The 14,053-nt window shown below is 60.8% G+C and overlaps 5 protein-coding genes across 5 annotated transcripts; 3 read left to right on the top strand and 2 right to left on the bottom strand.

Moving 5' to 3' along the window:
• Window positions 1-58: 58 nt before the first annotated feature.
• Window positions 59-7,686, top strand: SPRG_20368 (hypothetical protein; the record flags this gene model as incomplete). Its single annotated transcript, XM_012346211.1, has 16 exons — window positions 59-301; window positions 359-592; window positions 635-931; window positions 983-1,228; window positions 1,272-1,502; window positions 1,550-1,837; window positions 1,886-2,197; window positions 2,245-2,554; window positions 2,604-2,893; window positions 2,940-3,200; window positions 3,244-3,528; window positions 3,579-6,878; window positions 6,924-7,004; window positions 7,052-7,339; window positions 7,382-7,436; window positions 7,481-7,686. The coding sequence occupies 16 exons, from the start codon at window positions 59-61 to the stop codon at window positions 7,684-7,686; spliced, it is 6,927 nt and encodes a 2,308-aa protein (XP_012201601.1).
• A 451-nt stretch (window positions 7,687-8,137) lies between these two features.
• SPRG_20366 (imidazolonepropionase) lies at window positions 8,138-9,547 on the top strand. The gene is made up of 2 exons (XM_012346210.1): window positions 8,138-8,842; window positions 8,892-9,547. The coding sequence occupies exons 1-2, from the start codon at window positions 8,148-8,150 to the stop codon at window positions 9,493-9,495; spliced, it is 1,299 nt and encodes a 432-aa protein (XP_012201600.1). The 5' UTR covers window positions 8,138-8,147; the 3' UTR covers window positions 9,496-9,547.
• On the top strand, window positions 9,534-11,108 carry SPRG_20365 (hypothetical protein; the record flags this gene model as incomplete). The annotated part of the gene is made up of 3 exons (XM_012346209.1): window positions 9,534-9,605; window positions 9,652-9,798; window positions 9,853-11,108. The coding sequence occupies exons 1-3, from the start codon at window positions 9,554-9,556 to the stop codon at window positions 11,106-11,108; spliced, it is 1,455 nt and encodes a 484-aa protein (XP_012201599.1). The 5' UTR covers window positions 9,534-9,553.
• A 34-nt stretch (window positions 11,109-11,142) lies between these two features.
• SPRG_07341 (hypothetical protein) lies at window positions 11,143-11,704 on the bottom strand. Its single transcript, XM_012346131.1, has one exon. It carries the CDS (start codon window positions 11,699-11,701, stop codon window positions 11,189-11,191), a length of 513 nt encoding a protein of 170 aa, XP_012201521.1. The 5' UTR covers window positions 11,702-11,704; the 3' UTR covers window positions 11,143-11,188.
• An 886-nt stretch (window positions 11,705-12,590) lies between these two features.
• SPRG_07340 (hypothetical protein) lies at window positions 12,591-13,903 on the bottom strand (the record flags this gene model as incomplete). The annotated part of the gene is made up of 6 exons (XM_012346130.1): window positions 12,591-12,695; window positions 12,745-12,806; window positions 12,849-13,212; window positions 13,262-13,528; window positions 13,570-13,714; window positions 13,749-13,903. The coding sequence occupies 6 exons, from the start codon at window positions 13,901-13,903 to the stop codon at window positions 12,591-12,593; spliced, it is 1,098 nt and encodes a 365-aa protein (XP_012201520.1).
• Between the last annotated feature and the right edge of the window lie 150 nt (window positions 13,904-14,053).

Below are 14,053 nucleotides of genomic sequence, written 5' to 3'. Positions count from 1 at the left end.
TCGACGAGGTACTTGCGCCGGGCCGAGAGCATGTGGTAACGCGTCTTGCTCTACGTAGCTGCTTCGCGACCATGAGAAGAAGTGGGCCGACCGCCAACGAGTGCTCGACGACGACAAAGCGTTGGCCCGAGCCAAACTGGCCGATCGATTGGCCAAGCGCCAGAGCAAACCGCTGGCAACAGCGGTGCAGAAGCAGTTTGAGGACGCGCTGGCGCGAAACGAAGAAGCCATCGCTGTCGCGTCGCTCGTCGAGAAGGCACAGCTTGGCGTGCTCACGGCTGGTGAGAAGGACGCTGTGGACGTAGTACGTTGTCAATGGGATGTTTCACATCCATCATTTACGCTCTTGGTTGCGTAGCTGGTCGAGACACACGACGCCAAGTGGCAAGACCGCCTTCGTGACATCGACCTTCTCGAAGACAACTTGTCCGAGATGCTCGACGACAGGGTGGCCCGCGAGTGCTTGCAAGCGCAAATGGAAGCCGAGCGCACCGCTATCATCCACCAAGCTGTTCAAGAAAAGCACCAAATTGGCATTTTGCAAGCAAGCAGTGAGTGTGCGCCAGCCGACCACGAGGACACGATTGCGGCGGTACGAAGCCTTTGTACATCGTCTGTACCCACCTCCCACTAGCTGCAAGCAGCGTACATGCGCGAGTGGGCGCGCAAGCAGCAAGAGCTCGGCGACGAGGCGCAGTTGCGTCGAGACCACCTCGCCGAGCGTCTTCAGCGACAGCGCAAGCGAAACGAGGCACTGCCCGCTGCTGAGCGCGAGGCCGCCGAGGCGGTGGCTCTGGTCGGTACCGAGCAAGACACTCGTGCAATCGATCTCGCGCTTGCCATTCGAAAAGAGGCGCTCGACAGAGACTTGCTGGTTACAAAGGCCAAGCTCGGTCAGCTTGCACCCGACGACCACGAGCTCATCGAGAAGGTACCACGTCCTTCCTCGCTAGTACCCGCCATGAACAATCCACGTCGATAGCTTCTTCGCGAGCACGAAGCCAAGTGGGCGGACCGGCAGCGTCAGTTGCGCGACGATCATGCGATGGCCAAGGCGAGCTTGGCGGCCCGTTTGAAGAAGCGGGTCCACCCTACGCTGAACGCACTGGTGACGACAGCCGTCGAGAACGCATGCAGCGCGCAAGACCACTCGATCGCTTTGGCGGCCATGCTCGAGAAGGCGCAACTCGGTCAGCTAACACCCGCCGACGCAGCTTCGTTGGACTCTGTACGCTTCCTTCTTTTAGACGATGTAGTTGAATGGTATGTAGGTCAAGGCGTCGCTGGCGGCGTCCACGCGCGCGCAACTTGCCACGCTCGACGCTCTCGAGGCTGAGATTCCACCGGGTGACGAGATGGCTGACGCCGTCACGAGCGCGATTCAAGCCGAACGAAACACTATTTCGGCCAACGACATGGCGCTGCAGCGCCAGCTTTTGACCATCGTCGATGCCACCCGTGAGCCTAAGAGTCTTCTTGACTATAGCAGCCTCGCCAACCAGGTAGCCTCCTTTCTATTCCCATGTCCGAGCCTACCCATCATTTGTAGGTGTTGGACGCCCACGATCAAGCATGGAAAGATCGCATGCGTCGCCTTCAGAGCGAAGAAGACCAACTGCGCGCACGTCTCCAAGAGCGCCTGGCCAAGAAGCGTGCGCGCAACACAACATCCGCGTCGTTAGCGATACGACCCACGACCGCCGATGAAGCCGCCGTCCTCGAAGCCCAGATTGACCGCCAGATGGAGCTTCAGCGCGATTTGCTCGAGCTCCGGCGCTTAGCCGAGAAACAGGCAGCGAACGATCTCACGTCGGACGACGACGCCGCGATCGAGCGCGTACATAGCAACGCCATCGCTTTCAACGTACCCATGCTTGTCTCGTAGTTGCGCCGGGAGCATGCTTCCAAGAGCAAGGACCTAAAGAATGCTCTCTTGGACGAAGAGAAGCGGCTCAAAGCCAGCTTGCAGGACCGACTGCAGGCCAAGCGCGATGCTCTCGCGGCCAAAACGTGGCCATCCGTGCAAGCCAAGGCGCAAGCCCTCCAAGACATTGTTCAGGAAGAAAAGACGGCAACGCTCGACATTGAGCATGCCATGGACGTCAAGGAACATGCAATTGATGCTGCGCTGCTCGAGCAACAGCAGCAGCTCGATGCCTTGTCGGCGGGCAACCTCGACGACGAGACCATCGCCAAGGTACTCGACAGTTGGTATAAAATGTGATGTTCGATCGGCATCCATAGCTCGTGGCGGACCACGACGCGCGCTGGCGTGCGCGCCAGGACGAGCTCGCAGACGAGGCCAAGCGTCTTCGTGGGCGGCTTAACGACCGGCTCGCCCACCGGCGGCAGCAAAACGAGAAGAGCACGGCGTCGCTCCTCGAAAAGCAGCAAGCCGAAAAGGACTTGGCAGCCGATGAGGCGTTGCTTCGGGACGCCTTGGAGAAACAGCTTCGAGTTCGCGTCGAGCAGCTCGAGGCGCAAATGCTGGCCGAGAAGGCGCGTCTCGGCACTCTCACCTCCGACGACGAAGCGCTCATCCAAAAGGCAACTCGTTTCGAATCTTCATCTTGTGTGCTCATGGCAGAGCCGGTAGATTCAAGACGAGCACGCCGCCCGAGCCAAAACGCGTCAGAGTGAGCTGAACGACGAAGAGAAGCGGCGAAAGGACATGCTTCGCGCGCGTCTGGCGGCCAAGCGAGCGCTAAACGCTGCGAGCTCCAAGCCACAGGAAGAGAAGGATGCAATCACGATGCAGCTCGACGCACAGGAGCGCAAGGAAGTCGAGCAGATCGAAGCGGTGGTCGATGCCAAGCGCGTCGTGGCCTCGACAACCGCTGCGATCGTCCAGGCTGTTCTGCCGCCACTGAATTACGACTCGGAGATCGACGCGGTAATCGAGTTTCTAGACGAGGACATGCATGTTAACGCGCAAGTAGCTGCACGCGGAGCACGCCAAGCGCAAGGCAGAGCGCAACCAACAGCTCGAAGACGAAGCCACACGACTCCGGGGACGGCTCCAGGACCGTCTCGCGATGCGCAAGCGGCATGACTCGATCTCGGAAGCAGAGGCGGCGGAGCTCCAAGCGCAGCTTGAGGCCGATTTGGCCCACAAGCGGGCAGACGCCGAGCGAGCGACGCTGCTCGAGAAAGCGAAAGCCAAGATTGCGACTGACGAAGACGAAGCTCGCATTCGACAGGTATGTCGTCCACGCTTGATCGTACTCGAGCCGTCTGTGGTAGCTTCGCATGGAGCACGACGAGACGAGCAAAGCGCGAGATCAAGCGTTGCGGGCTGAAGAAGCCCGCTTAAAGGACCGGCTGACGCAGCGGCTCGCCAAGAAGCGGGAGAAGGTCCTCGCGTTAAGCAGCGCCAACCAAGATGTGCTGTTGCGGCAGCTTGAAGACGAGGAGGACCGAGAGGTGGTAGCGATCGAGACGGCTGTCGATGCAAAGCGTGCCGCCGCGTGGTCGCCGCCGCCGTTTCCAAAGCCAGCATTTGAAGACCACGAAGCCGACATCCAAGCGGTACAGAAAGCAATCTTTTCGACGATACATGATCCTCATGGGCACTGTAGATCAATGCCGAGCATGCCAAGCATGCTCTGGAACGCCAACGTCTCCTGGACGAAGAGGAGGCGCTCAAGAAGGCACGGCTGCGCGAGCGCATGGAGAAGAAGCGACAGGCGCGCGACCAAGCGTCGGTCGCGAGCAACCAAGATCAGCTCGACCAAGCACAGCTGGACGCAGAATTGGCCAAGATTGAGGCTGAGATGGCGGCCAAGCGAGTGGACGCCGAGATACAGGCGCGGGCCGCTGCGGCAGCCGCCGCCAGTGCAAAGGCAGCGTCCCAAAAGCAAGTCGAAGACATGATCGAACAAGTCAAGCGCGACCACGCGCGTGAAATGGGCGCCCTCCAAGAGTCATTGAGCGCTGACCGGGCCAAGCAAGAGCTAGCTCTGAAAGAGCGCATCGCCGCACGGCGCCAGGCCAAGAGCCTAGACAAGACGCAAGACAAGGCCATCGATGAGGACGAACGCGCTCAAGTCGACGCGCTTCGCGCCAAGCTCGCCGCTGACGAGGCCGCAGCTCTTGCGGCAGCCAAGCGCAAGGTCAACGACGAGATTGCAGCCTTGCAGCGCCAAGCGGCAGCCACCGCCGAGCTCCAGGCCCATCGCGCCGCCGAAGAGAAGCAGCTCGCCGAGTCCGAGTATGTCCGACTCAAGACCGAGCATGAGACCGAGATGCAGCAGCTGCAGGCCACCCTCGACTCGGAGCAGGCGCGACAAGAGCAAAAGCTAAAGGACCGCATCGCGCAACGTCGCCTCGCCAAAGAGAAGGAGTTAAGCCACGTCGCCGAAGCCGGCAGTGTCGCCAAGGCCCGCGCGGCGCTCGATGAAGAAGAGCGTCTCGAGAAGGCCAAGCTGGCCACGGACCTCGCGGCCCAAGCCGAAGCGGCGCTGCACGAAGAACGGCAGCGCCAGGCCAATGCGGAGAAAGCAGCGACGGAAAAGCTAGCGCAAGCCGCAATCGAAGCGGCGGCCGCGACCGCAGCCATGGACGCGTTCCGGGCCGCCGAGCTGGACCGTGTCTCGGCCGACTTTCAAGCGCAAATGACGCAACTCGCGCAAGCCCACCACGTGGAGGCAACGACGCAAAAGAGCAAGCTCGAGATGCGTATGGCGGCCAAGAAGCAGCGAAAGGCACTCGAGCTCCAAGCCAAGAAGGAAGAGGAGACGCGGCGGCTCGTCGCGGCCCAGGCCGCCGAAGCGCAGCAAGTGCAAAGTCGACTCGACGGCGCCGCTGCTTTAGCTCAGGCAACCGCGCTTGCCAACGCCGTGTCCGACGAAGACTTGTCGATGGCGGCCGCGCGGACCGAGCTCCTTGCCAAGCAAGCTTTGGAGAAGAAGCGGCTCGAAGACGACGCCCACCGGGAGCTCGAGGTCGCGCAAAAGCAGCTGCAAGAAAAGATGCAGGAAGCACTCGACTCGACGCGGACCAAATTGCAGTCGCAGCTCACCGAGTCGCAGGCGCAGATCCAAGTCAAAGCCGAGCTCGATCGCGTCCAAAACGAATTCCACGAAAAGGAACGCGCGCTCACCGACAGTCTCAAGCTCGAGTCGAGCCAGAAGAAGAAGGATCTCATGCGCCGCCTCGAAGAGAAGAAACGCAAGAAGACGGACGATCTCCTCGCCAAGCAGCAAATGGAGCGCGACGCCCAGAAAGAGCAGCAAGAAACCCTCGCTGTGAAGCTCGAAATCGACCGTGAAGTCGCCATGATCCACAAGCTCTTGGCGCAAAACCAAATCGTCGTGTCGCAGCTCCGCCCGCTTGTCCAGCGCGTGGTCGAGAAGCGGCACAAGCGCGAGCAGTCGCTGCTCTTTGCGCGGCAGTACCGCAACCGCGCGGCCGTCCTTCGCGACGGTCTCCAAGCGCTCATGCTCGAAAAGAACGCTGCCAAAGAAGCGCTGCTTTCAACGCTAAGCAACGTGGACGCAGCGGCCAAGGACACGCAGCTTGACGAACTCGACGCGACGTTCCGTGTGCGACAGCAAGAGATGGAAGCCCATGGTACGAGCGACATGGAGGCCGCGCAGTCCCACGAGCAAGAAGTGCTCCGGTCGCGCCAAGTGGCCGACGTCAACGGGCTAGTCGAGCGCTTTGCAGCGTCGTGTTTGCCCGACCCCGTATCTGCACCAATAGCCACAACAACCCCAGCCGCAACCACCACCATCGTGAGCTCTTTGATTCGAGAAGATGAGCACGCCGCGTTGCGCGCGCATCTCGAGCTCGAAAAGCAAAAGCGCATCGATGACATTCTGCACGAAAGCAACGCGGCCATGCAGCTGGTACGGGATACGCTTGCAACCGAGTGGGCGACGATCGACGCGCAAACAGCGGCGCAGCTCGAGCAAGAGCGCGCGGCTGCGGACGTCCAGAAACAAGCTCTTCTCGCCAAATCCAACGGACCGCGCCAAGCGTTGATGCTCAAAACACTCGAGTCGGAGTGGCACAAGCAGTTTGCGTCGCTTGCCACCATGCTGAAAGCGCGGGCGCAAAAGAAGAAGGAACGGTGCGAACGTGTCTGCAAGCGCAAGCTCAAGCGCCTCGACGACGATACCAAGCGGCGCATTGACGTGGTGCATGCGCAGACGATGCTGGCGCTCACCGACGAGATCGCACGCGCCAAGCACGAGGCGCCACCACCCGCGGCCGCCGAGACGACGACTGCTCCGCTGGTGGGGTTTGGCCGCGACCGGTTGCAGAATGCGATCGGAAAGGCCCGAACAATGAGTCGGCTCGGCAGCTTCGACGGGCCAGCGACACCCCGCGAGACGCAAGAGCGTCGGCAATTAGCAGCCGCCGTCGTTCTCCAAGAGCCAGTGCGAGACGACGACGTGACGCCACGGGCGGTGGTGAAATCGGAGGGTCCGGACCCTGTCGCCGTGATTGCCGAAAAGCTCGACAGCATCGAGCGCTTGATCCAGCTCATTGGCACCACCAAGCCAGTGGTGGCCCCGGTCGTCGACATACCGAAACCATTGGTCGTCGACACGAAAGCCGCTGTGTTGCAAGCCTACCCGGGTATCGAGCAAGATGTGCGTACGCCGGCGGGGCCGTTGCAGGCGCTGGAGGATGCTGCGTTGCCGCCCCGTCAAAAGCTCCGCTTGGACTTTGGCCGGGCGCTCGCCACGTCGCTTGAGGCAAACATCCACATCGTCGCCGCGACGTCGTTGCCACTCAACCCGACCAAAGGCGTGTTTGAGCACTCGATCTACTGGGATCTTTCGACGAGAACGCTGTATTTACGGCAGTCGCACCTCGAGAGCGCAGCCGAACTCGCGATTTTGCTCGTGCACACGCTCGCCCACCTGCAGGTGCGCTGGCCGATCGTAAGCGACGTGGAACGATGATTGCATTAGGCGCACTCGAGCTCGTTTGACGACGACACGGCGCCGGCGTTCGTGACAGTCTTTTATCGGCTCCTCGGACGCTGCTACCAGGTGCGTCAAGCGTCCAATGTTGCTGCTCCAATGGACGTTGGTCGTAGGATTTCTTTGCCAAGAGCGACCAAGTCCACCCTGCTGTCGCCGAAGCGCCTGCTGCGATGCCACCATTGGAGTTGAAGCCGCTGCATTTTCAGTCCGAGCGCATACATCAGCGGCTGAGCGAGATGCAGTCGTTTCTGGCGCGCATCGACGACGACAGCGTCGACACCATGTCGTCCGAGGCGTCAAGTGTGCTTCCCAAGCGAGGCTCGTCGCCCCGCCTCAAGAAACTCGGGTCGAGCCGGGTGCTCTTCATGGCCAACTCGGAGCAGCAAGTGCAGTCGCTCCAGGTGCTTTACGACTCGAAACACGTCTGCTCATGCTGCGTATAGGAGTGTCTGGACATTGCAGAGAAGTCGTACATGGAGACCCTCAAGCGCTTTACTGGTCTCTTATTCAGTAAGGCCGCTGGATGCTCACGACTTTTGTAGAAACCAGCGACTCGGTGGAGCTCCTCGAAGACGCGCTGCACGAAGCGCAGGCGGAGGGACATTCGCCAGCCGAGATTCAGAGTCTCCAGCGGCAGTACAGTGAAGCCGCCATGGACCTCGAGCGCGTTAAGAAGGACCGAGACGAAGTCGCCCAGCGCTGCGAGAAGCTCCGCAGCGAAATCAAGTCCAAGCTCGGCAAAGCCTAGAGCTCTACAATGTATCTCCTGGACAACAAACAATCCATCGACCATGCGTATATAAGTATACGTCGCCTGACCACCCCGCTAAGGCTCTGCAGAGAGGTGGCGACGGCGCCAGCCTTCAGTGCGCCGACGATTGGTGCAGCTGGGTGTGGTGAGGCGCACGCCTCGGCAGCCGATCGCGAGACCGGCTACGGATGTGCCATCCGCCGTCAAGATGGTCGTGCTCGGCGCCGTGGGCCTACGATGGCATCGCATTCCGCCTCTGGTCTCACTCCATGGCGGCTGCGGCGCAAAGCTGCAGCGTGGCGGGCGCGCTCGGCGCAGCTCGGAGGCGCTGGCGGTGAGGCGCATGCGTGTCGCAGATGCGAGCGACGTTGAACTAGATTTCATGGCGTTCGATTGGAGGGTATCCGGTGTCCGGATAGAGCGCGGCCAGCCACGGAGATCTCATTTTGGATTTTAGCATGAGCTCGTTCCGCCTCCGCATCCGCAACGCGCGCCAGCTCGTCCAAGTCTGCGCCAACGGCGAGACGGCCAAGGTCGGCCCTGCGCAGGACGACGTCGCCATCATTGAAGATGGCGCTGTCGTCGTCGACAACGAAGGCCGCATCGCGGCTGTGGGCACGACAGCGTCGGTCGACGCGTGGGTCGCGGCGCAGTCGCAGCCGGTGACGTTCGCCAAGGACTTTGATGCAACGGGCCTCTGCGTCTTGCCCGGCTTGGTCGATGGCCACACGCACCCCGTCTGGAGCGGCAGCCGCGTCGATGAGTTTGCCATGAAGCTCGCGGGCGCGACGTACATGGAAGTCCATGCGATGGGCGGCGGCATTGGTCGCACGGTCCGCTGCACCAAGGCGTCGTCCGAGGACGAGCTCAGTGATCTTTTGATGAAGCGTCTCGACCGCATGCTCAAGTGCGGCACGACGCTCGCCGAGGCCAAGAGCGGGTACGGTCTCGAGACCGAGACCGAGATCAAGATGCTCAAGGTGCTGCACAAGGCGTCGCAGGCGCACACGATCGACCTTGTTGCAACATACCTCGGTGGCCACTCGGTGCCCGAAGGCATGTCGGCGGCCGAGGCGACCGAAGACATTGTCCGCAAGCAGATCCCGGCCATCATCGAGGCCAAGAAGGCCGGTCTCGTCAACCCCGAGTTCATGTACTTGTACCCTCCTTCTCCAAACAGCTGCCTCATGTGCAATGTGTAGCGATGTGTTTTGCGAGAAGGGGGTCTTCGAGTACGACGACACCAAGACGATCCTCGAGGCGGGCGCTGCAGCCGGCATGAAGATCAACTTTCATGGCGACGAGCTCAACCCGATGGACTCTGGGAAGCTCTGCATGTGCGTGCAGGCCCACGCGGCGTCGCACCTCGAGATGCTCGATACGGCCAACATCCAAGCCATGAAGCAAGCGTCGACGTACGCCGTCCTCCTCCCGACGACCATGTACATCCTCAAGCTCCAGAGCCCGCCGGCGCGCGAACTCATTGCGCACGGCGTGCCCGTCGCGCTCGGCTCGGACTACAACCCGAACGCCCACTGTCTCTCGATGCCGCTCACGATGCACATGGCGTGCTGCCTCATGAAGATGACGATGAAGGAGGCGCTTGTCGGCGCGACAATCAACGCCGCGGGCTCGGCCAACCGCGCGACGACGCATGGCTCGATCGAAGTCGGCAAGGTTGGCGACCTCATCGTCCTCGACGCGCCGCAGTGGGAGCACATCATCTACGAGATGGCCGACCCGCCGATCCAGCACGTCATCAAGAACGGACACTTTGTCGTCTCGCACAACCAAAAGCTTGCGTAATCATATTCGATGCCAATATATTTCCGTGTCGCCTGTCTATTTCAAGAGTCGCGAGAAGATGCAGTCACGAGTCGTGGACGAGCTCGTCGCGTCCGAAGCGTCGTACCTCAGTGATCCTCCGCCACCTCGATAAGTGATTGACGGCGCCTGGCGTAGCGCACTTGAGCCCCCTCATCGACGCGCTCGCCGTGCCGCTCGAGCGCGCCGTGCCGCTGGAAGCACGACGCGGCAACGACGTGCTCACATGCCTCAGTGCCCACGGTCTCCTCGGCCAGCTACGCGATCTGCATGTCATCTTCCTCGGTACGTACATGGCATATTCATGTCGTTGAAGATGGATGCAAACTGCAACGTTAGACGAACTGCGTGGCGTATCAGCGCCGGTCGTCGACGTCGCCTCGCTCGGCCGCCTCGTCGCACTCTTTGCCAAGGTGCTCCGACCCGTGCACACGGCGTACGCTGGCATATACGACGACGTGACCTGTGCGCTCGCTGGTCTGCGCAAGCACAGTGCCGTGGCGGCCGTACTCGCTGCGTTTGAAGCGTCGCAGAAGGAGCCCGTCGCCAACATGCTCATCCTTCCGATCCAGCGGCTGCCTCGGTACGTGCTCTTACTGCGCGAGCTCGAGAAGCAGCTGTCGCACCAAGAGATCGAGGCTGCCAAGGTCGCCATGGAAGCGACAGCGTCGTCGGTCAATATCTCGCTGCAAGCGCGGGCGAACGCGCAAAAGATCGCGAAGCTCCAGCCGCTCTTCCCGAGCCTCGACCTCTCGCAGAAAACGTGGCTACGCGACGGCAAGCTGAGCAAGACGACCATCAACTCGCGCTCGGGGCCGCGCGAGTACCTCTTCCACCTCTTTGCCGAGATGCTCATCTACTCGGACATGGCCACGCACGGACCGCTGCGCGTGCGGCGCGTCTTGGCCATCGATGATATCGAGGTCGCGCTCTCGCCGGACGAGCGCAGCATTGCGCTTGTGACGCCGACCAAGTGCATGGCCTTGGCGGCCGACACGAGCGTGCTCACGGCGGCGTGGTGGAAGCACCTCTCGTTCGCTGCGGCCGCGCGCGACGACGAGCCTGTCATGTTACGTGGTCTCCTCGACGCGCCAAAGGACGTTTTGGATACCGTGAGTGCCGCGGTACACGTTCGCCGCGTGTGGCTGCAGCGCGACCGCGCGTGGCGACTCGGGATCCTCGCGGTCTGTGCCGACACGATCGTGCTTGCGCAAACGGTGTCGCGCGACCGGCACAAGCTGATTGCGCACGCCCCGGCGCGTCACCTCCAGCGCGTTGAGGAACTCCCCAATGGACCGCCTGACGCGTTTAGCGTCACACTCGACGACAAGTCGCAGTGGGTGCTCGTCGGCAAGGCGCAACAACTGGTCGACGAGCTGCGCCTCGCATATGCCGCCAAAGCCAAAGCCACCAAAGACGGACAAGGACCGCCAGCGACAGCGACCCTGATGCCCGATGTACTGAAGGAGCTGCAGAGCCGGCTGCTCTCGGCGCGGCCGCCGCCACCGTCGTACGCGCCGCCTGCGTGTCCCGCGCAATCGTACCCGCCGCCGATTCCGACCCACCGTCGAAAGACCAGCGCAGTGTGTGTCTAGCCTACCTTGACAAATCGCGAGCAAAGAAAGAATATGACGTTGAATAGATAGATTGTTGATGGATCGACCGACAACGAACGCTATCCAATCGGAAAGACCGGGACGGCGTGTCCGCTACCTGGCTCGGACTGCTTTCGCGGCTTCTCCTTGAGGTGGTAACGCTGCACGAGCCGTCGGAGCGCGTCGAGCTCGTCCTTGTAGCTGAAGACCGTCTCCGCGTCGTCCCAGCAGTGCTTGTTCCAATTGAGAATCGCGGTCGCCCAGTTCTCTTGGCACTCGGGCGTCGACGCGGCAAACAGCAGTCGCGTGTCGGCGTCGCGCTCGGGCGGGAACGACGTCTCGTCGAGTTCCTTTCGCGGTTCGGGCCGCTTCCGGCTCGAAACAATGAACCGGTTGGGCACCGCGTCGGACGCGTCACGGATGAGGTTGACGTTGACCTTGTTGCCGGTGAGCTGGAGCTCGCCGAGGAGTGCGCCGCCTTTCCCGCTGTAGTAGACCAAGCTGCCTTCTTCGAGGAGGCAGTAGACGATCGCGCCAAACTCGTCGTCGAGCTTGATGAGGTAGCCCTCGATGCTGCCGCTGATGGTTGCCATACGAATGCTAGAGTGCGTACGATATCGTGGCACGACGAGCGACTGACGTTTCAACTGTCGGTTCTCGATCCAATCACGGCAGCAACCGCTGCGGCGTCATTGCTTCCCCTCATGGCGACCGCCATCTTTATCGTTGGCGGTGCGTTGATTGCCGCGGGGTGTGCTACGAGCTTTGCAAGTTCGGTGGTCAGAGCCGTCTCTTTGATCGAGTGCTCCTCTTGGCATTCGAGGCGGCCAAAGCTTCTTGGTGTTCTTGGTGCAGCGTCGTCGTCACAGCGGCGATGTTGACTTGGTGCTAGGTAGTCGAGGCTGGGGGCCGCTTGGTTTGGCGGCGCTAAACCTGGCTTGGCCTCGAACGAAATAGTAGTGTTGGATGATGGGGTTCAACGGCGTGCATTTCTCGTAACCTCCCTTTTGTACCAGTGTCAGCTAGACCCTTCATCTGGGTCTTTGCCGTCGATTGGAAAGGCGTGTACGAGCCAGTGCCATGTGCTCGCACACATCAACACGTGAGATGCGCTAATGTGTGCTCGATGGAAGACAGTACCAGTGGACCTTGACTTCGGCGACGAACAGTAAGTGGAGTTGTTGATATGCATGTCTTGTGCGCCATGCAGTGCGTTCACAACGTATGGCGGTTCCTTCACAAAGCAACAGTTTTTGCTTTGCTGTCGAGTAGATCTCATGCGACCATGGAGCAGTACTTTTGTGTGGCAGTAGCCAGAAAGAATAGCGTTGCATCGGAGTGCGTTGCGACTCCAACGACCGCACGCAGCGATCGAGCGAGATACGACATCAAGTACTCGGGTCTCAAAGAACTCGCTGCGCAGTGCACGGCCCATCACGTGCGCCGACATATTTCAAGGCGCGCTGTATGCAAGCCACGCATTTAGTTTTGTGTGAGCGACGCTTGGTACGTTTCGTGGAGCTGCTGGAGCTGCGCCGTCGTCATTGGAATGTCCCAAGCCGTGTCGAGCAATTGCTTGACGTCGACCTACACAACAGCCTTGAGACCCGCGGGCAGCAACCGCACATATATCCACCGAAGTCGGGAGCTCTTTGAAAAACTCCATGATTTTCTCAAACTTCTTGCCGAGAAGCGCCTCTAGAAAAGATATCCAACAAGAGCGACAGCCAAAACACGTACTCTCCGAGATCTTGAGGAGCGCAATCGCGACGCGGTACACAATCTTCCAGCCCTCGTGGAGGAAGATGTCCCAGACGCGCGTGACAAACTCAAACGGGAACGAGTAGGCGAAGATCGTGACGAACCACTGCGTCGCGTACATGGTCGGGTGTAGCCCCTCGTTGTCCATGTGGGTTCCCAGCTTGGGCAAGTAGAGCCGAATGCACGCGTCAAAGATCGCAATGATCTCGACGACGCGGGGCATTCCTGGCCGGTACATATCGGCAAGGCCAAACTTTTTCTGGTTGAGCACAGCCACGAGCTGCCAAAACGTGTGCTCTTCCGGCATGTAGCTCAGAAAGAGCGCCGAGATAAAGCCCATGCCCTACTCCACCGTGTCCAGATGAGCCCGACGAGGTGTACATATCTTTTACCTGGCAGTAGCCGACGTCTGGGTCGTATACCGAGTAGGCTTTAAGAATGTTCATGAGCGCGCCTTGGCCGATCGACTGCGCGTCCTTGAAGAGGTGGTGCTTGGGAAAGGTGCGTCCAATGTCGCGCGAGATAGTCTCTTCGCACGGGATATGCGCGGTCGCTAGCAAGTCGCGGTACATGCCCGGGTGGTTCTGCATCATCATGCTAGCGCCCGAGAGATGCGGCCACGCGAGGCCCCGCAGCGCCTCGGGAATCCCCTTGCGAATCTAGTTCCGAGTGCACGCCAGCATCTCTAAATAGAACGTACGCGCGACTTGAGTTTGGCGCTGTGGCGGAGCTTGACCGACTGCCACTCGTCGTACGTGCACTTGCCTGTCATAGCGATCCACTTTTGCGTCCGGTGGTTCTCGAGCCAGGACGCGTCGAGGTTCTTGCGCTTGGCGGCCGTCGGGCTCGGCGCAAATCGCCTGTATTCCATGTAAGCACATGTAGAGATGGCAGGTAGCATGCTTGTCCGAGACGAGGAAGCCGTAGCGGTCGACGGCCGCGACGGGGTACGCGACGACGCCTGGGACCTTGAGGTGGCCGCTGCTCGTGTCCACGGTCGTCGACGTCTGTCCTGCGGCCTTGGCCTCGATCATCGGCGTCGACTGCCTGCACAGCGCTGTGAGACCATGAGACCGTGGGGCGCATCGCCCTACCCTTCCATCGAGGAAGATGATGCTGCTGCTCTGACGAAACTGCTCGCAACGCCCATTGGGCTCCCATAATTGGTTGAAATGTTGCGATTT

This window comes from Saprolegnia parasitica (genome assembly GCF_000151545.1).
Source record: "Saprolegnia parasitica CBS 223.65 unplaced genomic scaffold supercont2.27, whole genome shotgun sequence".
NCBI classification, from domain to species: Eukaryota; Oomycota; class Saprolegniomycetes; order Saprolegniales; family Saprolegniaceae; genus Saprolegnia; species Saprolegnia parasitica.
The sequence above is the reverse complement of the archived record's forward strand: the minus strand, read 5'-3'. Positions and strand labels throughout refer to the sequence as shown.

Coding starts and splice junctions, on each gene's coding strand:
- SPRG_20366 (XM_012346210.1), top strand. CDS start 8,148: ATGAGCTCGTTCCGCCTCCGCATCCGCAACGCGCGCCAGCTCGTCCAA. Junction 8,843..8,891: donor CTCGTCAACCCCGAGTTCAT/GTACTTGTACCC, acceptor TGCAATGTGTAG/CGATGTGTTTTGCGAGAAGG.
- SPRG_07341 (XM_012346131.1), bottom strand. CDS start 11,701: ATGGCAACCATCAGCGGCAGCATCGAGGGCTACCTCATCAAGCTCGAC.